This window comes from Macaca fascicularis, chromosome 11 (assembly GCF_037993035.2).
Source record: "Macaca fascicularis isolate 582-1 chromosome 11, T2T-MFA8v1.1".
Taxonomy (NCBI): domain Eukaryota; kingdom Metazoa; phylum Chordata; class Mammalia; order Primates; family Cercopithecidae; genus Macaca; species Macaca fascicularis.
In genome coordinates, this window is record NC_088385.1 from 63,014,994 (window position 1) to 63,029,608 (window position 14,615).

At 50.2% G+C, this 14,615-nt stretch overlaps 2 protein-coding genes across 19 annotated transcripts in view; one reads left to right on the forward strand and one right to left on the reverse strand.

Annotated features, from left to right (window-relative positions):
• Positions 1-6,506, reverse strand: part of RNF41 (ring finger protein 41) — a 29,149-nt gene extending 22,643 nt beyond the window's left edge. For 7 of the 8 annotated variants that reach the window (XM_005571210.5, XM_065525191.2, XM_065525194.2 and 4 more), the window contains exons 1-2: positions 6,326-6,506; positions 1,592-1,776 (exon numbers count right to left, since the gene is read on the reverse strand). The gene's annotated coding sequence lies outside the window, so the exon portion shown is untranslated. The remainder of the gene's footprint in view (positions 1-1,591; positions 1,777-6,325) is intronic. The other variant, XM_015431027.4, reaches the window with a different exon arrangement.
• Positions 6,507-6,580: 74 nt separating this feature from the next.
• On the forward strand, positions 6,581-14,419 carry NABP2 (nucleic acid binding protein 2). 11 transcript variants are annotated; one of them, XM_005571206.3, is made up of 9 exons: positions 6,581-6,875; positions 6,986-7,094; positions 7,408-7,477; positions 9,734-9,835; positions 10,279-10,417; positions 10,531-10,602; positions 11,081-11,162; positions 11,258-11,321; positions 13,587-14,419. In XM_005571206.3, the coding sequence occupies exons 4-9, from the start codon at positions 9,757-9,759 to the stop codon at positions 13,784-13,786; spliced, it is 636 nt and encodes a 211-aa protein (XP_005571263.1). In that variant the 5' UTR covers positions 6,581-6,875; positions 6,986-7,094; positions 7,408-7,477; positions 9,734-9,756; the 3' UTR covers positions 13,787-14,419. The 11 variants fall into 11 exon arrangements, 9 of the variants coding, with proteins under 9 accessions (XP_005571263.1, XP_005571264.1, XP_065381271.1 ...); XM_005571207.3 differs by having other exon boundaries at positions 7,456-7,477; XM_065525199.1 differs by having other exon boundaries at positions 6,986-7,088.
• Positions 14,420-14,615: the final 196 nt, after the last annotated feature.

Below are 14,615 nucleotides of genomic sequence, written 5' to 3' on the forward strand. Positions count from 1 at the left end.
ATCCTGGCCAACATGGTGAAACCCTGTCTCTAATAAAAACACAAGAAATTAGCTGGGTGTGATGGCACGTGCCTGTAGTCCCAGCTACTCGGGAGGCTGAGGCAGGAGAATCACTTGAACCCAGGAGGTAGAAACTGCAGTGAGCTGAGATTGCACTACTGCACTCTAGCCTGGCGACAGAGCAAGACTCCATCTCAAAAAAAAAAAAAGAAAAAAAAGATAAATTAATGGGGCCGGGCACGGTGGCTCACGCCTGTAATCCCCATACTTTGGGAGGCCGAGGCGGGTGGATCATGAGGTCAGGAGATCAAGACCATCCTGGCTAACATGGTGAAACCCTGTCTCTACTTAAAAAAAAAAACAAAAAATTAGCTGGGCGTGGTGGCGGGCGCCTGTAGTCCCAGCTACTTGGGAGGCTGAGGCAGGAGAATGATGTGAACCCAGGAGGCGGAGCTTGCAGTGAGCAGAGACCATGCGCCACTGCACTCCAGCCAGGGCGGCAGAGCGAGACTCTGTCTCAAAAAAAAAAAAAAAAAAAAGATAAATTAATGGGTAATTATGTTATAAAAGGTATCCTGGCTCTAACACTAACTGACCTTGCTCTCTCCAAGCAGCTCTTGACTTTTTATGTGAACGGAAGAGATCTTTTTCACTTAAGCAACAGAACCCTTAGACTGAAATCACTTCCCCTCTTCGGAACTCAGTTTCCTTACTTGTGAGATGAGTGGTTCTAAGGTTCTGTCTAATTCCAGAATGCCGTGGATCATATTGAATTAACCACATGGGGATTTTAAAATTAGGTCTCTTTAGTTTTAATTTATTCAATTTACAAAATAATCCAGAAGGCATATAATTCTTCAAGAACTCATCTAATGTCTAAAAAGAGGCCTGCCAGGCATTAAAGGCCAGCAATGACCTCCCAGTTGGTCAGCAGCTCCAAGCACTATTTGTGTGGTTACCCCAAATTTCATCATCCTAAATACATAATCTCCTTATCAATAGAGACATAAAGAAGAAATACGTGGCCGGGCGCAGTGGCTTATACCTATAATCTCAGCACTTTGGGAGGCCAAGGTAGTCGGATCACCTGAAGTCAGGAGTTCGAGACCAGCCTGACCAACGTGGTGAAACCCCATCTCTACTAAAAACACAAAAATTAGCCATAATCCCAGCTATTTGGGAGGGTGAGGCAGGAGAACTGCTTGAACCCAGGAGGTGAAGGTTGCAGTGAGCTGAGATTGTGCCACTGCACTCCAGCCTAGGTGACAGAGCAAGACTCTGTCTCAAAAAAAAAAAAAAAAAAAAAGAAGAAACACATAATCCTTGTCCTCAAACTAAGGTATAGGCTTGAGCCCAATGAGTACATAGGAAAAAAACACATAAACGTATTAAGCAAATACTTAACAAGTAAAAGTTAATAATTAATGTAAGTTGTAAAATATACAGAAAAGAACAAATGGTACAGATTAATCACAGAAAGCTTTCTGCAGAAAGAAGTTTTAAGAACTGGGCTTTCAAGGGCAGAAGGAATCCCAAGTGACAGAGAAGAGGGTTAAGGCCTGGAATGGGATTCTGAATCAAAGCTCTTTACCTTTCAAGTGTTGGGGGGCAGGTTCCCTGTTCACAAGGCTCCAACCCCCTGATGCCTCCACTCAGTGCCACTGAAGAGATTCTCCCAGTAACCCATCTTGTTGGCTATTCTCCGACTGAGTCTTCCTTCCCAGTGACAAGCTCCATCACCCAGGGGATGAATGTGATGTCACAATCAGGAGTACTCTAGTAATAGAAACAAGGAAGAGAAAGGAGAGTCAGGAGAACTACCTCCACTTGGCAAGGAGACTGGACAGATGGATCTGGCAGTTGGTTGGAGAGGATGAGACAACTCCATTAAACACTAAGTTTTCAGTGCTAGGCAAGTAAGACTACCTTCTAAGGAGGGAGCTCACCAGCTAAGGAAGCACACACACAGGGTCCAGTAGATTGGAACATAGTTGGGAGGAGGAAAGAAAAGGACAAGAGGAAAAGCAGAGAAGAGGAGTTGTTGGAGATTTACGATTCTTTTATTCAGTGCACATAACTACCAGTAATAACGATTCCAAATCTGTGACTACAAAACGCACAGGTCCGGCTGGGTGCGATGGCTCACGCCTGGAATCCCAGCATTTTGGGAGGCCGAGGAGGGTGGATCACCTGAGGTCAGGAGTTCGAGATGAGCCTGGCCAACACAGCAAAACCCCATCTCTACTAAAAATATAAAAATTAGCCAGGCGTGGTGGTGGGTGCCTGTAATCCCAGCTACTCAGAAAGCTGAGGCAGGGAGAACTGCTTGAACTCGGGAGGCGAAGGTTGCAGTGAGCTGAGATCGTGCCATTGCACTCCAGCCTAGGCGACACAGCAAGACTCCAACTCAAAACACACACACACACACACACACACACACACACACACACACACACAAATGCATAGATCCATAATACATTACGTGTACAGGATGATGGTTTAATGCAGAGGTCCCCAAATCCCCAGATGGACCAGTACCAGACTGTGGCCTATTAGGAACCGGGTTGTACAAAAGGAGGTGAGCAGGAAACAAGCAAGCACTGAGGCCTGAGCTCCATCTCCTGTCAGATCATCAGCAGCATTTGATTCTCATAGAAGCACGAACCCTATTGTGAACTGCACATGCGAAGGATCTAGGTTGCCCACTCCCTATGAGAATCTAATGCCTGATGATCTGAGGTGGAAGAGTTTCATCCCAAAACCATCCCCTCGCCCACCATCTGTAGAAAACCTGTCTTTCACAAAAAGGCTGGGGACTGCTGCTTTTATGTTTCCGAAGTGCATTCACATACATTATTATTATTATTTTGAGACAGAGTCTCACTCTGTCACCTAGGCTGGAGTGCAATGGTGTGATCTTGGCTCACTGCAGCCGCTTCCCGAGCCCAAGTGATTCTCCTACCTCGGCCTCCAGAGTAGCTGGCATTACAGGCGCCCACCACCATGCCCGGCTAATTTTTGTATTTTTAGTAGAGATGGGGTTTCACCACGTTGGCCAGGCTGGTCTCAAACTCCTGACCTCAGGTGATACACCTGCCTCAGCCTCCCAAAATGCTGGGATTACAGGTGTGAGCCACTGCACCCGGCCCACATAAATTATTATTTTTATTATTATTTTTTGAGACAGGGTCTTGCTCTATTGCCCAGGCTGGAGTACAGTGGCATGATCATAGCTCACTACAGCCTTGCCTTCCCAGGCTCCAGCAATCCTCCCACCTCAGTCTCCCAAATAGTTGGGACCACAGGCACACACTAGCACGCCTGACTAATTTTTGTATTTTTGGTAGACACGGGGTTTGGACACGTTGCCCAGGCTGGTCTTTAACTCCTGGGCAGGCACCAGCAATCCTCCAACCTCAGCCTCCCAAAGTGCTGGGATTACAGGCACCAGCCACTGCGCCCACCCATAAATGTACACATTTAAACAAGTCAAGTAACCCTGCTGTAGTTTTTCTGTTTCTTTAACTGTCAAGTAGAGAAAAATGAGACCTGCCTCATATATTAATATAACGTATATATAATATATAGAAGTATTATATATATTTTATATATACATATATTTTTTTTGAGACAGAGTGTTGCTCTGTCGCTAGGGTGGAGTACAGTGGCATGATCTCAGCTTACTGCAACCTCTGCCTCCCGGGTTCAAGCGATTCTCCTGCCTCAGCCTCCCAAGTAGCTGGGACTACAGGTGTGCGCCATCATGCCAAGCTAGTTTTTGTATTTTTAGTAGAGACGGGGTTACACCATGTTGGCCAGGATGGTCTCGATCTCCTGACCTTGTGATCCGCCCACCTGGGCCTCCCAAAGTGCTGGGATTACAGGCGTGAGCCACCATGCCTGGCCTATTTTTTCTTTTTTTTTTGAGATGGAGTCTTGCTCTGTCGCCCAGGATAGAGTGCAGTGACACGATCTCCTCAGCTCATGCCAACCTCCACCTCCCAGGTTCAAACAATTCTCCTGCCTCAGCCTCCTGAGTAGCTGGGATCACAGACACGTGTCACTATGCCAGGCTAAGTTTTATACTTTAGTAGAGGCGGGGTTTCAACACGTTGGTCAGGCTGGTCTCAGATTGGCCTCATGTGATCCGTCACGTTTGGCCTCCCAAAGTGCTGGGGTTACAGGCGTAAGCCACTGTGCCCGGCCTAATATAAGGTGTCTATATGTGTGTATGTGTATACACATATAAACACATGCACACCTCTTATACACACTGTCCTGCAAATCAAATGAAATAAATATGAAAGGAGGCTGGACGCAGTGGCTCACATCCGTAATCCCAGCGCTTTGGGAGGCCGAGGTGGGTGGATCACTTGAGTCCAAGAGTTTGAGACCAGCCTGGGCAACATAGTGAAACCTTGTCTCTACAAAAAAAACAAAAATTAGCCAGGCATGGTGGCATGAGTGCCTGTAGTCCCGGCTTCTGAGGAGGCTGAAGCAGGAAGATCAACTGAGCCCAGGAAGCAGAGACTGCAGTGAGCAGAGATTGCAGCACTGCACATTAGCCTGGGTGACAGAGTGAGACCCGGTCTCAAAAATAAATAAATAAATAAATGAATATGAAAGGATACTAAATACTGTTATCCTAAAGTAAGATTATTTGTAGCAACAGAATACAAAATAAGGCCAGGTGCAGTGGCTCATGCCTGTAATCCTAGCACTTTGGGAGGCCGAGGTGGACCGATCACCTGAGGTCAGGGTTTTTTTTTTGGGGCGGAGGGAACTGTGTGGAGACAGAGTCTCGCTCTGTTGCCGAGGCTGGAGTGCAACAGCGCAATCTCAGCTCACTGCAACCTCTGCCTCCCGGGTTCAAGCAATTCTCCTGCCTCAGCTTCCCAAGTAGCTGGGACTACAGGCGCACACAGCCATGCCCAGCTAATTTTTTATATTTTTAGTAGAGACGGGGTTTCACTGTGTTGCCCAGGCTGGTCTCGAACTCTTGAGCTCAGGCAATCTGCCCGCCTCGGCCTCCCAAAGTACTAGGATTACAGGTGTGTGCCACCGTGCCAGGCTGAGGTCAGGGGTTTGAGACCAGCCTGGCAACATGGTGAAACCCCATCTCTACTAAAAATACAAAAAATTAGCCAGGCATGGTGGCAGGTCCCTGTAATCCCAGCTATTCAGGAGGCTGAGGCAGGAGAATTGCTTGAATCCAGAAGGAGGTTGCAGCGAGCCGAGATTGTGCCACTGCACTCCAGCCTGGGTGATAAGAGTGAGACTCCGTCTTAAAAATATATATATAACGCAAAATAAATTTAGAGTACTGAGAGTCGGAGAGGAAATGCTTGAAAGAAGCTTGTTCCTTCTTTTTACTAGAAGGTAGGCCTAGCCACAGGTCGGTCGGCTGGACATGCAAGGTAGTAACACTGCATCACTCACATTCTCTACCACTAGTCCACTCCATTCTTATTTGGGGCAAAACTATCAGCCAACGACACTATCAGCCTCTCGCCCTATTGTGAGACTCTAAAACCCCTCTATAGAAAAGGATAACACTATCACGGGCCAGTCCCTAAGAACAGTGGCCTCATTAACAGCCCCACTTGCTATTAGGTGAAATGAAGTTTCTGAATAGGGAAGCAGTTTGTCAATCCCTCAAGCAAAACGCCCTCACCCCTCCTGGCTTTCTGCTCTGCCTCTGGCCCCCTCCTCCCCACTCCCCAATTTCCCAAAGTCCTGAGTTAGGGAAGGCCTTCCAGTGTGTGGTGTGTGAAACCTGTCAGAGAGCCAGGCTGCAAACCAAGCGCACGGATGTGAAGAATGTGAGATTCCTTCATGGAGGGCTGGGAGGGGGTGAGGAGTGGGGAAGGAATGAGAGGACAAGGCTGCCAAAGACAAGGCATGGGAGAGGAGCCAAGCTATGGCGCTTGGAGGGCGGGGGTTTAGGTTCCACCGCCCCTGCCCAGGCTGGCCCCCGGAATGCTCCCTTCCTCCGCTTCTGGCCCGTCAATCATTGCCCATTTAAACACCACGCTGTTCCCCCAGGTCCGCGGCTGCGGGTCCTCCAGCTAGCTCTGGCCGCTCCCGCACTTCTCAAAGCTCCTCTATTCCAACGGACCTTCCCCAACAGCCCAATCTCCAGGGCCCCCTTCTCACCTCCCGACTCCTCGCCCGTGCTGCTTCCCTGCCCACATTTTTATCTCTACCACCATCCCTCCTTCTGAACCCCAGTATTTCAGCCCCCCGCCCCAATACCCCTGGGACATCACCTCCTCCCCTCCCACACCCTCTTTTAGGTGGAAGATCGCGCAGGCGCAGTACGCACCGCCCTGGAAGCGGCCTGGAGTCTCCGCAACCTGACCCAGTCGGAGCTGAGGCCGCAGCGGCCACAGTAGTGCCCTGGTGCCGGGTCCTAGCCTCTCCCGGGTAGGGAAGGGAAAGGGGAAGGAGGGGAAAGAAGACTCCGACCACTCGTCGCCTTCTCAGACGGATCCTTTGCCCCGCCCACCGCTGCTACGCAACCCGGCGGAAGCTCGTCACCAAACCCCGCCTCTTTGTTTAACCCAGCCCCTACACTATCAGCCACGAGCGGCCTACCAGGAGGGACGAAGGCTGGCCAGGCCTCCACTCTAGACCGGAAGTCTAGTCTAGAGTCTATATAGGCCTAGCCAGGACTATATAGTCCTTTGGGAGGGAGAACTCTGTGTTCTTCCCGACAAGAACGTGTGGGCCTGGCCGGCCACGCTTCGCTTTGGAGGGGTGCAGGTGACTTGTGTCTTAGAGCTGACGCAGATTGGTGCGAGATCATTGCGGAGAGGCAGACCTGCAGCGTGACCTGCTGCGGGTCCGGCCCCTCTCCCTTTTCCAGAGACCTGGTCAGCATCCTAGAGCTTCGTAACAAGGCGGCCGCGGGGTGGGGAGTGAGGGAGTCTGACCGCAAAGCTTAGATCTGGGGTGCTCAATGGGTTGTCTGCCTGTCTCCCAGGCGCTCTCCTGCCGTATCCACGATGGCTCCTCGAACACTTGTGGAGTTCCCTGAAACACCTAAGAGGAAGGAAGGAAGGGAGAAAAAATTTCCGTCTTCTTGAGTTGGGGTTTGATTTCCTTAGCTTACACACTGTGGTGTTGGGGATGTGGGCGGTAGAGAATCTGGGATCCAAGGGAAGTCAATGTGGAGCCTAAAGAGCTCCATGAGAAGATAGGGGATTAATTAAACAAACCAAGGCATTACAATTACATGACTTCCTAGGCTAATCTGGTATCAAATAGTATGGTATTTATTGTGGACATTGGCTAAGTAAATGCTAATGCACATTAATACACGCATACACACACACACATATCTTTATGTAATTTGTTTATACACAACAATACAGAGCTAGCTACCTTTTGTGGACAATTTGACAGGTCCCGAAAGGAACTAAAGTTTCAGGCCTCCTTTCTGCCGTCCTCTAGAGGGACTCTGCGATCAAGTAAGGTAAGAGTAGTATGGCCGGGCGCGGTGGTTCACGCCTTTAATCCCAACACTTTGGGAGGCCGAGGCGGGTGGATCGTGAGGTCAGGAGTTTGAGACCAAGCTGGCCAACATGGTGAAACCCCGTCTCTACTAAAAATACAAAAAAAGTAGCCGGGCGTAGTGGCAGGTGCCTGTAATCCCAGCTACTAGGGAGGCTAACACAGGAGAATCGCTTGAATGCGGGAGGCAGAGGTTGCAGTGAGCCGATATCGCACCACTGCACTCCAGCCTGGGCGACAGAGCAAGACTCCTTTGCGGGCAGGTGCAAGGGCTCACGCCTGTAATCCTAGCACTTTGGGAGGACGAGGTGGGCGGATCGCTTGAGGAGTCTGAGACCAGCCTGGGAAACATGGCAAAACTCTGTCTCTACAAAAAAAAAAAAAAATATATATATATATATATGTATATATATACACATATGTATATATATATACACACACAAAAATTAACCGAGGATGGTAGTGTGAACCTGTAGTACCAGCCACTGCGGAGGCTGTGGTGGGAGGATCGCTTGAGCCAGGGAGGCAGAGGTTGCAGTGAGCCAAGATTGCACCACTACACTCCAACCTGGGTTACACAGGGAGACTCTGTTTCAAAAAAAAAAAAAAAAAAGAGGGCCTAACAAATGTTTCCCTCTATGCCGCAGGTTCCATCTCTTCCAAGAAGGGTGAGCCTGCCTTTTGTCTCTGGTATAAATGCCACTTTTCCCAGAGACCTTGACCAAGCTGGATAGTGCCTTAAAGATGAGAACCTCAGGCCGGGCGCGGTGGCTCAAGCCTGTAATCCCAGCACTTTGGGAGGCCGAGATGGGCGGATCACGAGGTCAGGAGATCGAGACCATCCTGGCTAACACGGTGAAACCCCGTCTCTACTAAGAAATACAAAAAAAAATAGCCGGGCGAGGTGGCGGGCGCCTGTAGTCCCAGCTACTCGGGAGGCTGAGGCAGGAGAATGGCGTGAACCCGGGAGGCGGAGCTTGCAGTGAGCTGAGATCTGGTCACTGCACTCCAGCCTGGGCTACAGAGCGAGACTCCGTCTCAAAAAAAAAAAAAAAAAAAAAAAAGATGAGAACCTCAAATCAGGAACAAAGATAAGGGTTAGAGCAATAAAAAGGGAGGAAACCGTGTGTGCCTACTGTGTGCAAGGCACTTTTTAAAATATAACTTCCGTTTTCTCGTAAGATGGAATTACATATTTTTTGTCTTTTTTTTCCCCTTTTTGTGGCGAATGGGGTCTCGCTATATTTCCTAGGCAGGTCTGGAACTCCTGGACTCATGCTATCCTCCAGCCTATGCCTCCCTACTTGCTGGGATTACAGGCGTGAACCACCGCGCCTAGCGGAATTGGAATTACATATGTTTAAATAGTCGAGAAAGGAAGTGAAGCATTGAGCCAGGATTCAAACTTTTGTCCGCCAGATTCCGAAGCCCTTGCTCCTTTTCCCATTGTGTCACTCTTAGAGCCTAACAAACGTCTTAGAGCCTAAGTGCATTCTCCCCAGCCAAGTTAAGAATTAGGGCCCTGTGCGCCCTCTAGTGGTGGATCTTTCCCCCTGCAGAGCCAACGATCTCCAAGGTTCCTTTAATACCTGAAATTCGCCCCCTTCGCGGCGCACGAGTCTCTGATCCCGATTGGCTGGGCAGGGCAGGCGGCGGGACGCAGGGCGCGCCCGGGCGGTGCTGATTGGCCGGAGGAGGCCAGCCGGGGGAAACTTCCGGGAATGGCCGCACTCCCGCGTTCCACCGGGCAGCATCCGGCGGCAGCGGAGCCTGTGGCTCCCCCTGCGGGCTGCTCAGCGGCGTGCACAGTCCTGCCGGCTGGCTGGGTGGGTGGTGGGTGGCGGGCAGGGGAGGGCATGGAGCGAGTCCCGGGTTGTCGAGATGAGGGTTCGGGAAGGTCTGGCCAGTAAGATTCTACTCCCTGGCTCTGCACCGGGTTCCCTACTCCTGTCTCCGTCGGCTCCGCCACTTCAGGGCTTGAGACTAAAAGAGCATCCCGGCAGGGGGCCTTCCAGCCCCAAAGCAGCCTGTCCAGAGACCCCCAAATTCTGATCTTGAAGTTGGAGGCCTCCGGGGATGTTCTTTTTAAATCTTTTAGAAGCGTTAGAGGGGTTGAGGCTGCCTGACCCCGGCCTAATGGGGTAGGTAGGCCTTGGGAAGTGGAGCATGGGGGCAAAGGATTCAAGCATTGAGCCTTCATCCCTTATTCCCCATCCAGTGGGGTGCCGAGGCTCGGGCAGCATGACGACGGAGACCTTTGTGAAGGATATCAAGCCTGGGCTCAAGAATCTGAACCTCATCTTCATTGTGCTGGAGACAGGTGTCTATACTGGGGTGGCGGGTTCCCGGGATTGGGGTGGGGGGCAGGAGGGGAAGAACGCTATCTGCTTTCTTAACTTGCTATGGGGATGGCGAGTCAAGCTGCAAGACACTCCTCACTCCCAATCTCTCTCTTCGACCCTGGGACAGAAAGTTGCAGTCAGGTATAGGGTAGATAGAACTCTTTCCAGATCTAGACCTCCTGTGCCACGCGGGCCTCTTTCCACTCAGGGCCCTCTCCATGGTGCTGGCCCCTGAACTCCCACCTCCACCCCCAGCACCACCCCTTCCACAATCCCAACCCCTTATGCCCCAGGGATTTGGCCTTTCCCCTGCTTGTACACCTTTTCCCTCATTCCACCAATATCTACATCTCATCCTTCTGACAGCTACCACCCCATTTATTTGACCATCCTCCCACCTCGATTTATCTGTTCTTTTCAGGCCGAGTGACCAAGACAAAGGACGGGCATGAGGTTCGGACCTGCAAAGTGGCGGACAAAACAGGCAGCATCAATATCTCTGTCTGGGACGATGTCGGCAATCTGATCCAGCCTGGGGACATTATCCGGCTCACCAAAGGGTAAGCCAGCTGGTGACTTCTGGCCTTCCAAAGGCAACAACAATCAAGAGTGGGGTTAACAGTCCCTATAACACTTCTGAGTACTCTGAATTTTGCTTTTTTTGCTCCCGTAGGTACGCTTCAGTTTTCAAAGGTTGTCTGACGCTATATACTGGCCGTGGGGGTGATCTGCAGAAGATTGGAGAGTAAGTGCCATCTTGGGGATTGGGACGAAGAAGCACCAGGGCAAAGGGGTTTGCAAGGAGGCAGCATAGGGTGTGTACTCCAAGCCTTATTTCTGGACTTTCTCTGTTGTTGTTGTTGTTGAGAAACAGTCTCTGTCGCCCAGGCTGGAGTGCAGTGGCATGATCCCGGCTCACGGTAGCCTTGACCTCCCAGGGTCAGGTGATCCTCCCACGTCAGCCTCCCAAGTAGCTGAGACTACAGGCGTGCTTCACCACACCCAGCTAATATTTTTGTATTTTTTTATAGAGACGGGGTTTCGCCATGTTGCCCAGGCTGGTCCCAAACTTGTGGGCTAAAGCGATCCTCCCGCTTCTGCCTCCCAAAGTGCTAGGATTACAGATGTGAGTGACCACGTCCAACCTATCGGGACTTTTCTGAGGCCTCCAGCAGTGGCCCAGAGGATGAATCCAAGGCTTTAGCTACTTTCTCCCCTTGCAGATTCTGTATGGTTTATTCTGAGGTTCCTAACTTCAGTGAGCCAAATCCAGAGTACAGCACCCAGCAGACACCCAACAAGGCGGTGAGTCCTGTGGCCACAATGGTGGGAAAAGAGGGCAGATCAAGACAAGAAGCATGGGAGGGAACAGGATCTGAATACGTAATCTGTGCCTTCAGGTGCAGAACGACAGCAACCCTTCAGCTTCCCAGCCTACCACTGGACCCTCTGCTGCTTCTCCAGGTAAATCTGTTCCCTTCCATCCACTGGTCCTCCTAACTCTCCCACTCTGCTCAGCCTAGAAAGATGCATTTCCCTCATTCCTTTTCCAAAGCTCTGTTTTCTCGGTATATCCTCCTTCACCCAATTCTTCCAGACCCCTCTTTTTTTTTTTTTTTTTTTTGAGACTAAGTCTCGCTCTTGTCGACCAGGCTGGAGTGCAATGGCGCAATCTCAGCTTACTGCAACCTCCGCCTCAAGTGATTCTCCTGCCTCAGCCTCCCAAGTAGCTGGGATTACAGGCACCTGCCACCATGGCCAGCTAATTTTTTTTTTAAGATGGAGTCTATGTAACCCAGGCTGGAGTCCAATTACGTGACCTTGGCTCACTGCAACCTCTGCCTCCTGGGTTCAAGCAATTCTCCTGCCTCAGCCTCCTGAGTAGCTGGGATTACAGGCACCTGCCATCATGCCTGGCTAATTTTTGTAGAGACAGGGTTTCACCATGATGGCCAGGCTGGTTTTGAACTCCTGACCTCAGGTGATCTGCCTGCCTTGGCTGGGAAAAAAAAAGTGCTGGGATTACAGGCATGAGCACCACACCCAGCCATGGGCTGCAGATATCTTAGTCCAGTGGAGCAGCAGGGTTCAGTAGAGATATGGTTTAAGAACCACTGGGTTGGCCGGGCACAGTGGCTCACGCCTGTAATCCCAGCACTTTGGGAGGCCAAGGCAGGCAGATCACCTGAGGTCAGGAGTTCAAGACCAGCCATGGCCAACATGGCGAAACCCCATCTCTATTAAAAATACAAAAATTAGCCAGATGTGGTGGCAGGAGCCTGTAATCCCAGCTACTTGGGAGGCTGAGGCAGGAGAACAGCTTGAACCTGGGAAGTGGAGGTTGCAGTGAGCTGAGATCATGCCACTGCATTCCAGCCTGGGCAACAGTGAGACTGTTTCTCAAAAAAAAAAAAAAGAACCACTAGGCTATAACTTCCATGCTATTTAGGGTTCATAGTGCCCTACTGTATGCAAGAAGCAAGCCTATGCCTTCATGTAACAAATGTTTCTAGAGCACCTTCTATTTGCCACAGAATAAAACACACTACCTGCCTTTAGGGGCTTGTGGTTTATACAGGAGAGAGATAATGATTATAATACGCCATGGTTAAGTTCAATGATAGTGGTATGTCCAGAATTATGAGAGCTCAAAGAAATCATCCCACACACCTGGCTTCAGTCAAACATTGAAAATTTAAGCCAGATGCAGTGGTACACACCCATCGTCCTAGCTACTTGGGAGGCTGAGGCAGGAGCATTGCTTGAGCAAGGAGTTTGAGGCTGCAGTGAGCTATGATCACACCACTGCACTAAGCCTGGGTGACAAAGTGAGACCTCATCTCTAAAACAGTAAAAATTTAAAAATAAAAACTTATATACACAAAAATGTGACTTGTTATTATCTTTGATGGGTAAGATTATGTGTAATAATCTTTTCACTTATGCTTATCTGTATTTTCTAAAATGAACATTATCATTATAGTACACACATACACACCTTTTTTTTTAAGTGCCTCATATTTTAACGCAGAGACTTCAGGCCCTTCCCCTTGCCATGCTTCTCCAGTTTTATAATCACTTTTGGTAAAAGGGCTTTTTTGTTGTTGTTGTTGTTTAATTCAGATGGAGTCTCGCACTGTCGCCAGGGCTGGAGTGCAATGGCGCAATCTTGGCTCACTGCAACCTCCACCTCCCAGGTTTAGGCGACTCTCCTGCCTCAGCCTCCTGAGTAGCTGGGATTACAGGCGCCCCCCAGCACACCCAGCTAAATTTTTGTATTTTCAGTAGAGACGGGGTTTCACTATGTTGGCCAGGCTGGTCTCGAATGCCTGACCGCGTGATCCACCCACCTCGGCCTCCCAAAGTACTGAGATTACAGGCGTGAGCCACCGCGCCTGACCCAGTAAAGGGGCATTTTTGTCAGAGATCCTTGAGCCTAGAACTAAACAGCTAATTCTAGGTCTGATTCCCAATAATAGTGAGATAAATACGAGAGAAAAATATCATACCGAGGTTCATGTAGCAACTTCCCAAATGATCGTGTGAGTCTTCTCTGGAGCTCCGTTCATATTTGCATCCCACAGTCTTTTGCATTTGGTCGAATTGGCATTAAGACGCAGTTGTGCATGGTGAAGACTGTGCCACTCTTTGGGGCATGGAGGCAGGCCTTGAGATGGACCCCTCTCCTATGTTAACTAATTCCTTTGTTTCTTCTCCTCCCACAACTAGCCTCTGAGAGCCAGAATGGGAATGGACTGAGTGCCCCAACAGGTCCTGGTGGTGGCCCACATCCCCCTCATACTCCCTCCCACCCGCCCAGCACCCGAATCACTCGAAGCCAGCCCAACCACACACCTGCAGGCCCACCTGGCCCTTCCAGCAACCCTGTTAGTAACGGCAAAGAAACCCGGAGGAGCAGCAAAAGATAGCATGACATTCTTTCTTCCTGCCACCAACCACATCCCAAGTGTCTCCTGGAGAGCAAGATAGCCTTCCACTGGCTGGCTGGTGTAGCAGTGTTTTAGCCACTGAACTTCAGTGGAGGGGTGGTGAGCAGTGTTCTTATCCACCCTAATCTCATACTCCCTCGTTGTCCAGCTGAACTAGCTGTCCCCTGGGAGTCAGGACCCTCTGCCTGCTCTCTTTCCTCTTTAGAAATGGCAGTTACTGGCTGGGTGCGGTGGCTCACGCCTGTAATCCCAGCACTTTGGGAGGCCGAGGTGGGCGGATCACCTGAGGTCGGGAGTTCGAGACCAGCCTGACCAACATGGAGAAACCCCATCTCTAGTAAAAGTACAAAATTAGCCAGGCATGGTGGTGTATGCCTGTAATCCCAGCTACTCGGGAGGCTGAGGCAGGAGACTCGCTTGAACCCGGGAGGCGGAGGTTGTGGTGAGCCGAAATTGCACCATTGCACTCCAGCCTGGGCAACAAGAGAGAAATTCCCATCTCAAAAAAAAAAAGAAAAGAAAGAAAGAAATGGCAGCTACCATCTGTTTCTTCTGTGTGAGACATGGGAGTCTAACTGAAATCTCTCCTTCCTAATAAATGTTACCACTCTACTCTGTGTTGGACTCCTTTACTTTTTGTGGGAAAAGGAAGAGGTTAGCAACTAGGCATTTGGGAAGGTGGGGTGTCTCTAGAAGGTGGAAGGAAGATAGGTTACAGGTAAGGAGGCCTAGGCAAAGCAGACCTGCCCCTTTAAGGTAGTGTCCCTCCCCTACCCCCTCCCTGCAGGTGACCCTTGCCCGCCTGCCT